We start from the raw sequence: 15,364 nt of genomic DNA on the forward strand, positions 1-15,364 counted from the left end.
CCAGTTACCCGGTGGCTTGGGTTGACGACAGAGGGATGGTGAGAAGAAGGTGTACACTTGGCCTTCTGTGTCCGTGAAGTCTGCATCATAGGTCCTGTCCATGGCAGGGGAAATACCACTTTGTACTGAATCTGTTCACACTCTTAAGCATTGCAGTACAGTAACTGTTCACTCTATACAGCAGGTCACACTGTCTTAAGTCATCTGAAGAGCGCTTAAAGTCGGCAGGAGGATTCCCATGTGTCATGCATATGTACATGCGTCACAGGGTTGATATCTGAGAGGATCAGAGATTTCTTCTCCTAGGGCTCCACAGTTCAGTACTAACAGACAGACTAGCCAGTCTCCGGGGGTCATTGCCCCTCGAGCCGGGGGGACTGCAGCCAGAGTCACTGTTCTTTTTTTTTGAGCCCGGGGGGCCGCAGCCAGAGTCACTGTTCTTTTTTTTTTTTCTCATGGACTCTTCTAGGAAGCCAAAGGAGCCCTGCAGGATGGCCCCACTGCAGATGCAAATGGACTGGCCAGCATTGCCGCCAGCTCAGCCGAGAGAAGTCCAGGTAGCCTCACTTCCTTGTTTGGCTGGGTGGTGCGTCACTCTCTTGGTCTCTGTGACAAGGCCAAGGGGGTGAGCCAGCACCTACAAACCAACATCTCTTCAATTGGGCACCAAGTAGCCCAAAACCCCCTGGACTCATTTTTCATGTGTCAGCTGCTGGCGTTCGGGGTCCCCTTCCTCTATGGCCTGTCAGAGGTGCTGGTGCAGATCGGAGGGGAGTTTCACTGGCAGACTGTGAGCCAGTGACGGTGCTGTCTGGTAAGTGGGTTACTCCACAACCCACAAGACACACCGAGGTGCTTGTCGCAGACCCTACAGGTAAATAGGAACCCAAAAGAGCTGCTATGTCCTTGACCCCGGGGAGAGCCCAGCGTGATAAGCCTCTGTGTGGCCCCTGTATAGGACCCGTTTCGTGTCACAGAGAACTTGCCACACAGACTGTGTGGCCCACAGTCTGAATGTGTTCACTGCAACTTGGAAGTGTTTGCGTCCCATTCCCCAGCCGGGTCCAGTCTGTCCATGTGACAAGGGCCACCCTAGCCAAATCCTTTAGGCATCTGGGTTTCCAGTGAGGGTCAGGACCCACATGCCCCACTTCCTGTGTCAATAGCTTGTACCATCCTACCTCACAAAACATGCCAACCCTGTCCGTTGCAAGGCAGGATGGGGACCGCTTAAAGCATGGTGGCTGTAGAGAATTGTCTTGCTTTTTTTCCTTAAAATTTCCCTGTCTGCCATTGTATAACTAGCCACAGTTCTGTACACTACTGAGCGGTCCTTAGGCCCCCATGGTGGCCCCAGACATCTCTCGGGGTCACTCTTTATGTATGAAGTCTAGGGCTATATTTTCCTGTCACACATTTCCTCTTGTTTAGAGCAAGTATATCTTTTTACTTTTCTTTATTTTATTTTTTCGTGCATGGTTTCCGAGATAGAGTCTTACTGTGTAGCCCTAGCTAGAACTAGATATGGAGACGAGCCTTGTCTCAAACTGACAGAGAACCGCCCACCTCTGCCTCCCAAGTGCTGGGATTAAAGGGGTACGCTACTATGCCCAGCTACAAATCTATCTTACACAGCCAGGTACAAACTCAAATAAAAATGAAAGATTGTCAGCCGATGCCAGAAGCCACTGAGGAGCAGATAGATAGATGCTTTCCATGGTGGAGGAGGGAGGAATATTTTCTTAGCTTTCAAATAGAGCTGCCTCTGTTGATGAAGGGAGGCGCTGACACAGCCCTTGGGCAGTTGTGCCAGAGGAGGGAGAATGTGCCCTGGGCTTGGCAGGGGCACTGTGGGGGTGGGTTGTGTTAGGCCTCCAAGGCACAGAAACCCCAGCCAGCCCCTGCGAACGTGACTACAGCTTCTCTGTTCCCTTCTCATGTTCGGGGAATCTTTCTTAGACGCCCTGCTGGTTAGACTCAACAGTTTATAGCCATGGTCAAGCTATGGGCGACTTGTAGCCCGATGAGGTCTGCCAGCCCTTGGTAGTATTTCTCAGGACTTGACACTCCCAGAGCACAGCCTGGCAGAGGAGAATGCCCTGGCCCCAGACACAACTTTGGCTTCACACTGGAATGTACACACAATCATGTGAGCGCACCACCTAATAGCTTTGCCAAGGAACCCGACTACTCAAGCAAACAAAAGGCTCCACTCCCTATGGGTAAAGGGTGCACGAACATCCTTTTTAAAAGAACTACAAATGATTTTGCTCTCTTGGCTCGTTCCTTTTGCATCTGTGCCTGTCTAAGGAAAATGTTATGGGTTTCAGACTTTTTTTTTTTAGACACTCAAAAATTGAGGGACCTATGGATAGGAGAAGCATGCTCTAGAAAACACAGAAAATACACTTGCCAGTGTGGTTAAAGAGTCAAAACAAACACAGGAAAGGGCCCAAGCTAGAACATGCTTGCAGAATAGCAAGAGAGGGTCAAGATCTGGCGCCCCAAAATATCCCAGGTCTGATGTCCAAAGTGAGGCTGGCACTGTACCCCTAGCCCAAGGGACTCCCGACAGTGGGAGAGCAGACTCTGTGCAAGTCATTGCCCTGAGTCCTGGACATGCTCAGAGCCCTGGCACTCGATCTTGCTAGCCATTGAAGGCGGGGGTGGGGGTGGGGAGGCAAAATTATGAGTGACATTTTATAGGTGCCATGAGATTAGTTTCTGTTTCTTCTTGGGTAGAAATGCCTTTTTCCAATCCCACATTAGCTTTGAGTGCTTGGCCAAACTTGCTCCAGAAAGCTTCAGGCAAAGCCCAGTGCCTCGGGCTTCCAGGATGTGTCAGAGAAGGGTTCTTAACCCCGTGTCCCATGTGATCTCCCGTGTTCCCTGGAGCTCACGGGGTTGGGGTGAGGGTGGAGCAGGAAGAGCTGGGCCAGGCTGGGTTGTGGCCCTGCCTCCTGGTCCTGTACCTTCTTGATTTCCTAGCTCTTCGCTCTTCTCCCTTCTGTTCTTTCCCCTTAGGCAAGAATTAGTGCTGTTGTAAAAACAAAATGCCAGCTACAAAACTACCCCCAAATGACAATATGACCCTCCTTAACCCCTTGTAGAGAGCCCTGAGTAGGCCTTAACACGCTGTCTTCCTCTGGTAACCTTGTCTGCAGCTGCTGCCTGACCCCTGTTTGAGACACTGTTTCTGGTATTTCTGTCTGTAATGTGCGTTTAATATAGAAATCCTCGTTTTGTTCTCAAACCTGTAAATGCTTTGTTTCCAAACCACCTCCTCTCACTGCTACAGATCAGTGGGCCTGGCACAGATTTCCTTACCCTGGCCTCACAGTACCTGCCTGGAGTTTAGGAGAAGTCTGGAAAACGGACAAAGAAAAAAAAAAATCAAAAACGCTGGGCGGGATGGCTGTTCTCTTGGGTGCACACCCTTGGTTGCAGATGGTTTCTTTTCTAGGTAGAGGAATCCCATTATGCAAAATGAAAAGTGAGGCACAAGGCACATGGGTGGGAAGGGAAAAGGAGAGCTTTTCTCCCTGCGTGCAGTATCAGGAACATTTGCAGTGCAGACAAGAGCAGGAGGAGCACGCTCTGCAGACATCTGCTGAGGAAGTATCTTTCCTGGAGAAGCTGTAGTTACCAGTGGCACTGGCCTGTCCCCTAACCCCAGGTACTCTTCAGTGGTACCCACTGGCTCCCACAGTTAGGGAACACAGGCACGGGCCCACGTTAGCCGGAATAGCCACACGCTACAAAGAATGCCACTCACCCTGGGCCTCTGCCTGACGAGGAGGTTGGGATCCTCTCGTGGCTTCCTAGGGCCCCTTCCCTTCAAGGATGTGGGGAAAAAAACCCAGGAAAGGAAACGCTGTGGAGCAGCTGCCATGCCGTCTGCTTCCCAACCTGACCGCCAGAGCCAAAGCTGAGCAGTGGTGCTGTGTGAACCTTGAACACACCTCTCAGTGTAACTGTGTATATTTATGTGTGTAGATGGGTTTTAGTTCAGTGTGTAGGCAGATACTATTTATCTATACTGTGCCCTAACTGGTAACAGTGAGACTGTTTCTAAAGCTACTAGTCTGAAAGCCATAGGAATTTTCTCTGGAAGCTTGCCCTGGCTTGACTCCCCCAGCATAGCCAGGATTCAGCGGGAGCCCAGCCACTAGGCATGGCCTCCCGTGGGGGCATAGATGCGGGGCCAGGTTTCTGGGGTGGTACATACCCCTACACTCAGGTTATCTGTTTTCCTCGTCAACAAAGCAATAGTCTTACTGGTGCAGGGACCAGAGAGGCTCCGATACCTCCTTTCCCTCAAGTCAGTCTGTGGTCTAAGTGTTAGCTCCACTGTGGCCATCTCAGATAGCCATTGTCTTAGTTCACTGGGCCTGGCTGCTTCCTGCAGGACAGTGGGACCCATTAGGCCCTCTGTGCCACTGAATACTGGCCAGTGAAGTAAGGGGTTCGCTTTTAATCACCCAACTATTCCCTTGGGGTGAGGCAGGAGACTGGCAGCAAACACTGCCCAGAGCTGTGGTACATAGAAGCCAGAGTGGGGAGGACCAGCTGTGCCAAGGAACACTTTGCCTGTCCACTCTGACCTTCCCTAAAGCTTTTAATTTGCCCTTGTTTTTAATCTGTGCTGTTGTGAGTTGGTTTTTTTTGGTGTGTTGCTTTGTGAGTTTTTTATTTAATTGTGTAACTTTGTTCTTGCCATTACTGTGAAACCAAGGTGTTGTGTGCTTTAAGGGTTTTTTCTCTTTTTTTTTTTTTTTTGGTGTTTTTTTTTTTTTAAACAAATGTTACATTCCTATTTAAGAGAATAAATTCCAAACAATCTTCAGGTTTCTGAGTTTTTCTTTTCTTTCTCTTTTTCCTGATTGGAGGGTGGGAAAGGAAGGGAAGGCTCAGGCAGGTGTGGAGCGTGGGCTGTGGAAGCCAGTGTTTCCCAGAACCCTGACTTATGCTGAGGGTAGGGAGGGCACAGATAGCCGTGAGGACCAGGTTACCCACCTAGTGTAGAGTCCCGCTAACGGAAGGACCTTGTGCAGGGTGTGGCATGCTGCGGGATGTTTCATTTTGCAGCAATTGTAAATAGAGAAAAGCAAGGAATTGTTATTCTTGCCCATGTCTCCCGGGTTTAGTGATCCAGCATGAGGGACCTCAGGATTGGCAGATGGAGGATAAATATCTGCACAGAGCCCAAGGCTGCTGAGAGGACATGGCGCCCAGGCACCATCCTCAGAACTGGGACTGGTTAGGTGCCTTCCCTCCCGGTTGGTGTACTTGCTAGGACGCCCTCAGGCGTTGACTGGGGTCCTGCTAACACTCAGCATCCTCATTCTCCATCGCTGGCTTCTCTCCTGTGCTGTATCATCAGGGACCTGAGTTACAGTGTCTCCTTTCATTGGACTGCCCTCAAGCCTGGAGGGGCCAGCCTGTCCCACTTACACACGCTGGGGCTAGCCAAGGAGTAGTGAGACCTCTGCCATGTCAGCATGCCAAACAGGGCCAAAAGTGGGCACCTTGGTGGATGAAGTACTCCATACTTACTGAGTTTCTTCTGTTGAGTCTGGGGAAGTCTGGGTGTTGTCCCTTGCTGACGTTCTCCAGCCAGCAGCAGACCTCTGAGAAGTTGAAGAACATCAGGCTTCTTTGTGGAGTTGGCACAGTGGGCCAGGACCCTCCCTGCCACACTAACCTATCCCTCTTTCTTTGAAATAATATTCTGTGCCCGCAGTGGAATTGAGGAGAGAGTGGTGGCAGGTACAAGGGCTGACCAAGAGACAATAATAAGAGAGGATCATACACTCTAGCCATCTGCTGCCTCGCCATCCCAGACCTAATGATGAGGGGAAGAGGGCCGGGGTCATTAGGACAGTGTACTGATTTGCCTAATAGCTGATGTGATTCTGTGCAAGCCCTTGTAAAGTTCCTGGGAAACCTCCAAGGGCACTTGGTTTCTTACTGAAACATCTTGAAATTGTTCTTTTTCTTATACATTCCCTGGTGGCTTTTTTAATTAAGACAATCCCCGGCACAGAGGCTGAGCACAGGCTTGGGAGAACAGACTGTACAAATGACCACTCTCTTATTTTCATGCTGAAGTGAAGGGCAGGATGGTGTCATGTGAATAAGGGATACCCCACAAGGGGCCCTCTTGAGTGTGAGGAGTGTGAGTCAGAGGAACCCACCCAGTGGGGAATCTCACCTCAAATAGGTGGAAGTTTTAGGGGAAGACTGGATTCCAGCCCCAACCGTGGCTTCACCTCACAGCTCATATGGGCAAGCATCTAGCAAGTGCCAACAAGCAAATGACTCATGATGAACTGGGGGGTAGGGACCCCACTGACGTTTGGACCTAGGCTACATCAAAAGCCTGCCAGCTGCTCCTGTTCCCACCCAATCTTGGCAGCCACTCATTGTTTCCTCCTGACATAGTTCCAGAGGGTGTAGAATTGATTGTGCAAAAGCACCCTCCATGCACCTGAGGAAGGGAGGCGGGCCTCTAGGCATAGGGAGCAACCTTCAATTACTTCCGGGTGTTCCTGGTCACGTGTTCACCATCTCCCTTTTACTTCCTGTGGGTCATCTTTTTCTCAACTTTGCAGAAGTGGTTTGTCAACGGTTTTGAAAGTATCTGAGGTGCTTTAATGAGTCTAAGGACAGTTGACGAGAGATGAAGCTTTAGTCTAGTTAAGGCTGAGTTTAGTTCCCTGGACTTTGATGGCCTTTTCCTCCCAAGGAGCTGTTCTCAAAATATGGGCAGAACATTCTCCAACGGTGAACATTCACTGTCCATAGTAGCGGAGGCTTAGGAAAACTTGAAGGAATGCAGGACCGCGGGTCTGGCCTGCTCCAGCTTATCCCGGGATAATCATTGCTAGGGGCTGTACAGATGAAGTCAGGATTTCTGTTGGCCTCTTCTGGTTTCTTTGCTTTAGCTTTTCTCTGTACTTGGTTCTTTGTGATCGTACAGTATATGTTAAATTGTCCACAGTGACTTGTGACTGGCTTCCCCCTCCTGGGCTTCTGTGAGATACCAGGATTAGTCCCTCCTCATCGCAGTTACTGCAGAGGAAATGGAGCCTGAGTCCTTGTGTGTCCTCACCTGTGACTGTTTGTCCCTAGTAGCTAACTTTACGTGCAGTTTTCCCTGTCATTAGAACCCAGTGTCTTTGTGCCCAGTATCGTATCCCTTCCTGAGACTCTTAAGGTTGGGCGGTCGGTTGCTGGCTTACCTCTTTTAAGGCTCATTCCCAGAGAAACTCGACCTTGGTGACAGATGCTCCTTCACATAAAAATAATTACAGGAGACCAGTGTTGCAACTCAGTGGGCCTTGTTTTTCTTCGATACACTCATGACAACTCTTTGGAGAAAATTCTAGAAAGAGGAATCCCCTTGGTGTTGAGTATCTGCTCAGATTGAAACTTGAAAAATGAGTTATGAATCAGACTGACTGAAACATTGGAGAAGGGTGCTCATCAATGACATTGGTGTCCCTTGAGAGGAGATTATAATGGCTCCTGTGTCATTTCCTAGGACTGCCAGCATCTACAATAGCAGGTTAGAGAGGCCAGCTGTGTGGTTTCTTTCCCACTGTTCCACCCCCGGGAGACCAGGCTGGTGGGCTCTGTGTAAAAGGCACGTGCTCTCCCCTAGAGTTGAGTCTGATGAGAGTGACTGAGTCACCAGCTGCCTTCCTCTTCCCTGGCTCGTGTTCCTGGGGAGTCGACACTGGCAGGAACCATGTGACACACGGAAGGAAGGAAGGAAGGAAGGAAGGAAGGAAGGAAGGAAGGAAGGAAGGAAGGAAGGAGGCTCCGGGTACTGCTGGCCTGAGTCTGTGCAGTCTCCAAGAAACAGCTGTACTGGTGTGGGGTGAGGGTACACAAGACTAAAGCCAAAGTCCTCCTGTTTGCTACATTGCCAGGAGTCAGGAGCAATCTTTGGGTTCCATTTCTGCATCCCCTGAGAAGGATCTGAAGGACTTTCCTCAGAAACACTATAGAAAATTAGAGGTTTGCGAACCCCTCTTGTCTTCTTCCATGATTGTTGCTCTTCAGCATACCTGCCACACCAGATCACAGAATATAAAGTCGGAGGCTAGAGATACGGGTGAGTGACCAGGTAGTTGTTTTAGCCTGCTCAAGGCTCTAGATTGAATCCCCAAATCCCCAGTACCATTAAAAGAGAGAGAGAGAGAGGGAGAGGGAGAGGGAGAGGGAGAGGGAGAGAGTGAGAGAGAGAGAGAGAGAGAGAGAGAGAGAGAGAGAGAGAGAGAGAGAGAGAGAAAAGAAGAGAAGATCACTAAGCCAGGTGTGGTGGCATGTGTCTGTAATCAAGCATTCAAGAGGCTGAGGTAAGAAGGATGGCCGTGTTCTTGAGACCAGCCTGGCCTACATTGCCAGCATCATACCAACTACATAGCAAGACCCTGTCTCAAAAAAGAAAAGTAGCCAGGCAGTGGTGGCACACGTCTTCAAACCCAGCACTCAGGAGGTAGAGGCAAGCAGATCTCTGTGAGTTTGAAGCCAGCCTGGTCTACAAGAGTGACTTCCAGGACAGCCAAGACTACATAGAGAAACCCTGCCTCAAACAAACAAAAAAGTAAAATCAAGTAGAGAAATAGGAAGGCACACGATGGTGCTGACAACGGCAGTACCCATGGGCAGTGCTAGCTGTGTGCCAGACAGTGTGTACCAGACACTGTCTGGGTGCTCTGAATGCACTCGCTAAGCCCTTCAGTGGTCTGGGTTAGAAGCAGACACGGAAACCAGGGAACCATAGTGGGATGTGCCTGTGTGCCCACTGTGTACACAGATTCCCCTTGCCCCTACTCTGTCATCACACTCTTGAGAGAAGAGCTCTCTGAGAGCGAGAGCTTTGCCCTGGTGTTTCTGTGAAGGTACGGATGCACCCTGTATGTCAGCAGGGATGCATCTCTTTATTACAGGAAACACACGGCGCCTCTTTTGGGGGGGCGGGGGGAGGCAGTGATTCCCAGGGCTGGGAACTTGCTAGTGGGAAGTCAGAAGACGGCAAGACAGAGGGTTTCATCACTGATGATGTAAGAGGATCATCAAACTGAGGAAGGGAACAATCAGCCATGAGTTACCTGTGAGAAAGTGAACTGGTGTCACATCAGATACTCACACCAAAGGCCATAGGGTTGACGGTGATTCGGGCCCATCTGTGCCTCCAGGGGGAAGCCCGTCGTGCCAGCAGGCTTACAGGTCTGTCAGCTTCATTTCCTTACTTCTCTGCCTCTTACTTTAACTTTTCCAGTGTCGGGATGGAACCTAAGCCTTTACCCATGCCAGGCAAGTGGTACCCGTGTGCCGCTGAGCCAGCTCTCCATCATCCCTTTGTAAAAACCTCCAGTGATGATTCACAGCTCCATTCACAGTCCTCATGAGAAATTACTGTCCCTGCCTGGCTCTGTGCGCTGTTGGAGTACAGGGAAGGGGAGACGTGTTTTTGTACTGACGGTCTGAGGCAAATCACCTGCAGCAAGAGAAAAGCAAACCTCTTGCGTGTTTAGATGCTGGGCATTGCCTTTGGGGTCTCAGGCACGTTGCCATAGAATCACACCCCAACCTCTGGAAGTTATTCTCAGCAGGCTTGAGCCAGTTCCGTTTCAGAGCTCTTACAGTGACCAACTGCTAGATGTTGCGCTGGGTGTCCTCGTTATCCCAGTGAGCAGCTCTGGTTTTGCCCTATTGGATGGAATTTGGCCAATCGTAGAACACTGGCAGGGAAGTCTCCTGAACATGTGTGGACACGGCCTTACCCTAGCCCTGGAAAGACGTGCCACAGCAGAGAGCCGCAGAGCTCCTAGGCAGAATGTACTTAGCACATGGAAGACAGAAGGCAAAGAGAAAGATGTTTGTTTTCCCACGTGTGTCCAGTCCCTCCTGGGTGTTGTGAGTGGCCCTGCTATAACATGGCTGCTCTTCTGCTCAGCTGCAGGCTTGTGGCTCTCCTGAGAGAAAAGGGATAAAGGGGATCAGTTGACTAGACCCATCATCCTTCAGTCCCTGGAATCTCTCCTTTGGGGTTCCCACACAAGCCAGGCCTAGAAAGCGGGTAGGGGTGTTTGATTGGCACCATGGGGGATGGGCAGTCACCTTTGGAGGTGAGGTGGGGTGGGGCTGCAGATAGTGAGAGGTGTTTGGATCATGTTCGCAGTCTGCTGCATTGGACTGATATGGCTCGGTCTCTGGCGTCTCTGGTTGCCTCTCTCTGGACACAAGCCAAAGGCTGTCTCTTAAGCATGGCTGGTCCTTCATATCTTGCCTCTCTATGACTTGGATGACTTGGGTCAGCACCTTAGGGGAGTTGAAATTTATCTGTAAGATAGAACAACACTTGAAACGCACGCTTGCAAGAGAGCCTCGTGATATATTAGCGGTGTTGTTAGTGGGAGAAGGTAGATTCTGTACTTTAAACGATGCTTCTTTGCCTTCCTCAGTACAGCGCTGCATGCCAAGGCCGCCCTTTGGCCAGATACTTAATAATAACTAAAGAGACATTTTTAAAAGCATACTCCCATGAGGCCATGCAGACCGAGAGTCCCTCAGTCACCTAGCAGCAGCCGAGGTACCCTCGACATTCTTAAGATAGCACACTTCAGCTTGTGGCATCCCTGTGGCCTTCCTGGGTACACTGCTAGTTTATTTCCTTTTGGGGTCCCTCCACTCGGCCTCTCCATGTGGTATTTAACTCAGAATTGCCCAACTCTTTTGGTAATCACATACCCCTAAAACAGCTGAGTTTCCCTTGGACCCACAAGACCTACTTCTCTCAATGCCTCTACATAAAAACACAGTTTTCCCATCAGACATAGGGGCTGGGGATGTAGCTCAGTTGGTAGAGTGCTGGCCTAACATACAGAAAGGCCTGAGTTCCATCCCCAGCATCAATAAAAACCATGGTGGTGCATAATCCTAGCACTTGAGAGGTGGAAACAGCAGGACCAGAAGTTTAAGGCCATCCTCCGCTACATAGAGAGTCTAAGGCTAGCCTAGAGTTCATGAATCTCTGGTGTTTTGTTTTATTTTTATGCCATGCATGGTGATAAACAACTTTAACCCTAGCAGTAGGGAGTCAGGCAGATTTATGTGTGACTTCAAGGCTAGCTTGGTCTACACAGCACATTCCAGAACAGCCAGAGCTACAGAGTAAGACCATGTAAAAAAAAAAAAAAAAAAAAAAGATGTAGTATGGTGGCTCATGCCTGTGATCCGACCACAGGCTGAAGCAGGGAGAGCCAGAGTTTGAAGTCACCCTGGGCTATCTATCTATATAGCTAGACTTTATCTTACAAAAGCAAAGTAAACTGCTGGGCAGTGACAAAACACGCCTTTAATCCCAGCACTCGGGAGGCATAGCAGGTGGAACACCGAGTTCCAGGTCAGCAAGGACTACTCAGAGAAATCCTGTAGAGGGGGCCAGGGGGGGTGATGGATGCTTCCCTTAAGACCCTGAATCCCACCCCAGCATCTCATCTACCCCCCCACCCCCCAAAGCATTCTTTCCTGTACTGGGTCACTGAGAGAGTTGCTAGTCTTGAAGCACTTGCTGAGCACTTGAGACCTAGAAACCCTCAATGTCATACATTGATCCAAAATCTAGAACCCTCTAAATATAACATCATACGTGGAAAATCTCATACCAAGAAACTGCCATACACAAAGTTATTTAAGCTCTCACACAGAGTATCCTGAAGCAGTGTATATGAGGTCAATATGAATCTTAAGTGAATTTTGTGATCATCTCCAAGGTATTTCATTATATGTAGACAGAAAACCCTAAGTCTAGGACATTTCTGGTCTTAACGTTTCCTTTAAGGGACATTCAGACTGTTGGGCTAGATGAAGGTTTTCGAGGTAGCCATTCAGTGGCTGTTGTAGATGGCATTCTTGTCGTGGTACCTGACATGCTTGCCACCTTAGCCCTTCTCCTGCCTCATAGAAGACTGTGTGGTGTAGAGAAATTCTTTGAGCAGACCTGTCGGAGGGGAGCTATGCAAAGACAGAAGTCACTTTGCTGGACCAGCACCTGGGAAACTCCCATTCCCACGTAGCACTTCAGTCTGGGTGTCTGCTTAGAATCACAGTCGCTGTGAAGGTATAAACATGTGAGCTTATCAAGTGGCCCCACCACGGCAGCTGATGTGCTTAGAGGAAACGGGAGAAACAGGACTGCCCACACTGCCTCTGAAGGCTGCGGGGGGAGGGGAGGGGGCCGGGGGCCAGGGAGGCTTGGCTTTCGGCCCTCTTCTCCCACAAATACAGAGGAAGATTGGACACTTTCGTGGTAAAGCGGTGCTGAGGCAGGGAGTGGCCATCTTTTATTTCAGGATATCAGGCCAAGATACTTCCCAGTAGAGTGCCATTTGTTCTGTTAACAGTTAAGCGGGACTCCTACATAGGCAACTTTAGCGCAAAACCGGGAAGAGGATGAAATGATGTCCAAGTTGATTCTTTCCTGTATTGTAAGAGCTCAACTGAGTCACTGAAATCAACCTGCAGCATGCTGCTGGTAGGTTTCGGTTTTCTTTTACTTGGGTAGGGAATCTTTTGTTTTGATTTTGTTTGGTTTTTCTGTGAGACACCCCCCGCCCCCCTTTTACCTTGACTGTCCCCAATACCTGAGCTCAAAGGAATCTTCCTGCCCAGCCTCCCAAACAGCTGGGATCAGAAGCCCATGGTGCCACACATGGCTCTGTCTACAGGTTTATATTCCAAAGGTTTCTATTACTGCATTCTAAGAGAGACCAGACCATGGTTCTCTTGAGAATGGCCTCACTTCAGATGGTTTGATCTCTAAATCCCAGTGTATGAGAAAGCAGGCGAGAATGCAGCTCATTTCCTGCATGCCTGGGAGAGAGTTGAAATGGAATCCCTTCCTACCAGAGCAGAGAAGAAGAAACCGAGGTTCCATTGTGGCCTCGCAGTGACGGAGGCTGTGGGTGAGGACACGTTCCCAGTCCCTCCAGGTGACTCTAAACAATCTCGGTGTAGATGTGGAGTCTACACTATGCTGCCAGCCAGGTAGCTTTTTCTGTAGGAGTTCTCATCCTTAAACATCCCCCAGAGACCTTGTAGGTTAGCTGTGTGGATATGTGGGGAAAGCCCAGAAGCGGCTGGCTTGTGGTCTGAAAGAAAAGCCACAGCCCAAATCCCCAGCAGCTTTTGATAAAAGGAACAGAGGGTGCTGATGGCAGGTCTCAGTGGAAGAGGAATACTTACATTAACCAGACTTTAGTTCAGTCTTTAGCACCAAAACGGGGGGTGGGAAAGAGAAACCACTTAAGGGGAGATCTCTGAATGACAGAGTAAGCAGGCCAATGTATCTCAGGCCAGAGTATCTTGTGGGGACCAATCATTTCAAGGCAGAGTCACTTCTTAACAAGGCTTTAGCTGGCATCCAGAGTCACCAGTTCCTCCTACCAGCTGTGTGATACCATCATATTCCATTAGAAAGCAGGCTTCCCTGGTGGGTGGGGTTGGTAGTTAGATGAATGAATCCTGGGAGCCATGTTACTTTAGGTCCGGTGGGAGGACACCACGGAAGACATCTCGGTTCCCTGTGCCTTGTCCCTTATTCTCATCAAATTCAAGTTTTACTCAGGCTTCCCAGCAGAAAGAGTCGACCTCATCCAAACATAAATAGAACAGCTATTGTAGGAGGTAAGGTAGAGAGACTGGGTCACCAGTACCCATGAGGTGAGGCCAGAGGGATTAGCCAAGTGTCCCACAGCCAGGAGGTCATTACAGTTTATACCACATTATCTCATTGGAAAAAATAACTAGAAAGGGCCAAAAAGTCCCAACACAGGGAATAAGCGTTGAGGAGGTAGAAGCTACTCATTGTTACATGTATAAAAAGATCATACTGTACCCCATAAATATGTGCAGCTGTTAACGGTGCATCGCTAGTTTTATTAGAAGGAAAAGGGAATTGGGAAAATGAGCCAGAAATGAATTCAGGATGGGGGGAAGAGAGAGCCTCAAGATGGCCTGTGTGATACACGGTTGCCCGAAACCCCCACCCAGCACTGGAGTTTTGGAACACTGCAGGAAGGGCAGGCAGAGCAGGTGCCACTGAAGCCTGTCTGCATCCTTCGTGCTCCCTATGAATCAGACAACTACAAATAAAGGATTCTGGCAGCTCTCGCACATCAGCTGAGAGCAGGTTGTCCTGTTAGCAAGCGCTGCTTTGGGGATGATGTATGGAGCTCCCGTGGGCAGTGGCTGTTCCAAAACAGAGCCTCAGGTCAGGCCCGGGACCTTTTTCCTATTTAGGACGCAGCCAGATCCTGGGAGCTCTTCCCCTTTGGTATGCATGAGGCTGTAATTGGCCTCCCTGTGACCTGAGATCAGCCTGTGCTGACTTAGAGACAAATCAGCCTTGGAACTGATTCCAGGTCTCTCATTCCACTTTTAGCTGGAAAGGCCCTCCGCAGCTGCCATTTGACGAAGCATATGATGTGGAGGGAGGTGGCCATCCCTCCTACTGAGGCTGGCTATGCCTCCTCACCTACTCAAACCAACTTCTGCCAGCCTTGTTTGTTTACTTATTTAGAAATACAGTCTCCGTGTGTTACACAAGCACTCCTGGCCCAAGCGATCCTCCTGCCTCAGCTTCCTAAGTGGCTCACAAGCTTCAAAGCATTTTAAATACCAGTGTGGAGACTGCAGCAGCTGCTCATTTTCATCCCTGTCTCTTGTGGTTCCTTCTCCCAGACACTTAGACGTACGTGTCACAGGAGGGTGTATCACCACGAAGGCCTGTACCACTCCGCTTCTTCCTTCCCTGTCTGTCTGTCTGTCTGCTAGCTCCTTGATCAGGACAGAGAGTCGAGGATGTTAATCTTGATTTCACTGGCATTGTGTTTGCCACAGTGCTTTAACACTGGGTTGCAAATGTGCAGGCATACTGGACGTCACCATCCCTTTGGGAAAGCTGAGCCTCTGTGGGACCCCAGTCCTTGGGATTCTCTGCCTAATCAGTGACAGTGATTCTTGTCACTGAAAGGTGGGGTAAGCCAGAGCTCTATGTGAGTGGGTGCTGGTGGGCCAGAGGGCAAAGGCAGGGCTGACTCCCTCCTCTTTCTGTTTATGGGTGGGTGGCTGGTTGGTTGGTTGATTTTTGTGGCAGAGTCTCTAGCCCAGGCCAGCCTGAATTCCTTATACAGCCAAGAATGACCTTGAAATTCTGATCTGCTACAATACCTGGTGTTCGTGCTGCTGGGTGTTGCTAGGCAGTCACTCTTCCAGCCGAGCTTCATTAAGGCCTTTTGCCTTAACCCTCTACCCACTTCTGTGTGAGACAGGGTCTCACTTTGTAGCC

At 49.7% G+C, this 15,364-nt stretch overlaps 1 protein-coding gene across 11 annotated transcripts in view; it reads left to right on the plus strand.

Annotated features, from left to right (window-relative positions):
• The window catches only part of Mical3 (microtubule associated monooxygenase, calponin and LIM domain containing 3), a 192,489-nt gene that overhangs the window by 124,389 nt on the left and 52,736 nt on the right, over positions 1–15,364 (plus strand). For all 11 annotated transcript variants that reach the window (XM_085839993.1, XM_085839992.1, XM_085839998.1 and 8 more), the window contains one exon: positions 470–557. In XM_085839993.1, the coding sequence (XP_085696119.1) occupies positions 470–557 (88 nt within the window). The remainder of the gene's footprint in view (positions 1–469; positions 558–15,364) is intronic.

Source organism: Mus caroli, unplaced genomic scaffold (genome assembly GCF_978045245.1).
Source record: "Mus caroli unplaced genomic scaffold, Mus_caroli_1 scaffold_7, whole genome shotgun sequence".
Classification (NCBI taxonomy): domain Eukaryota; kingdom Metazoa; phylum Chordata; class Mammalia; order Rodentia; family Muridae; genus Mus; species Mus caroli.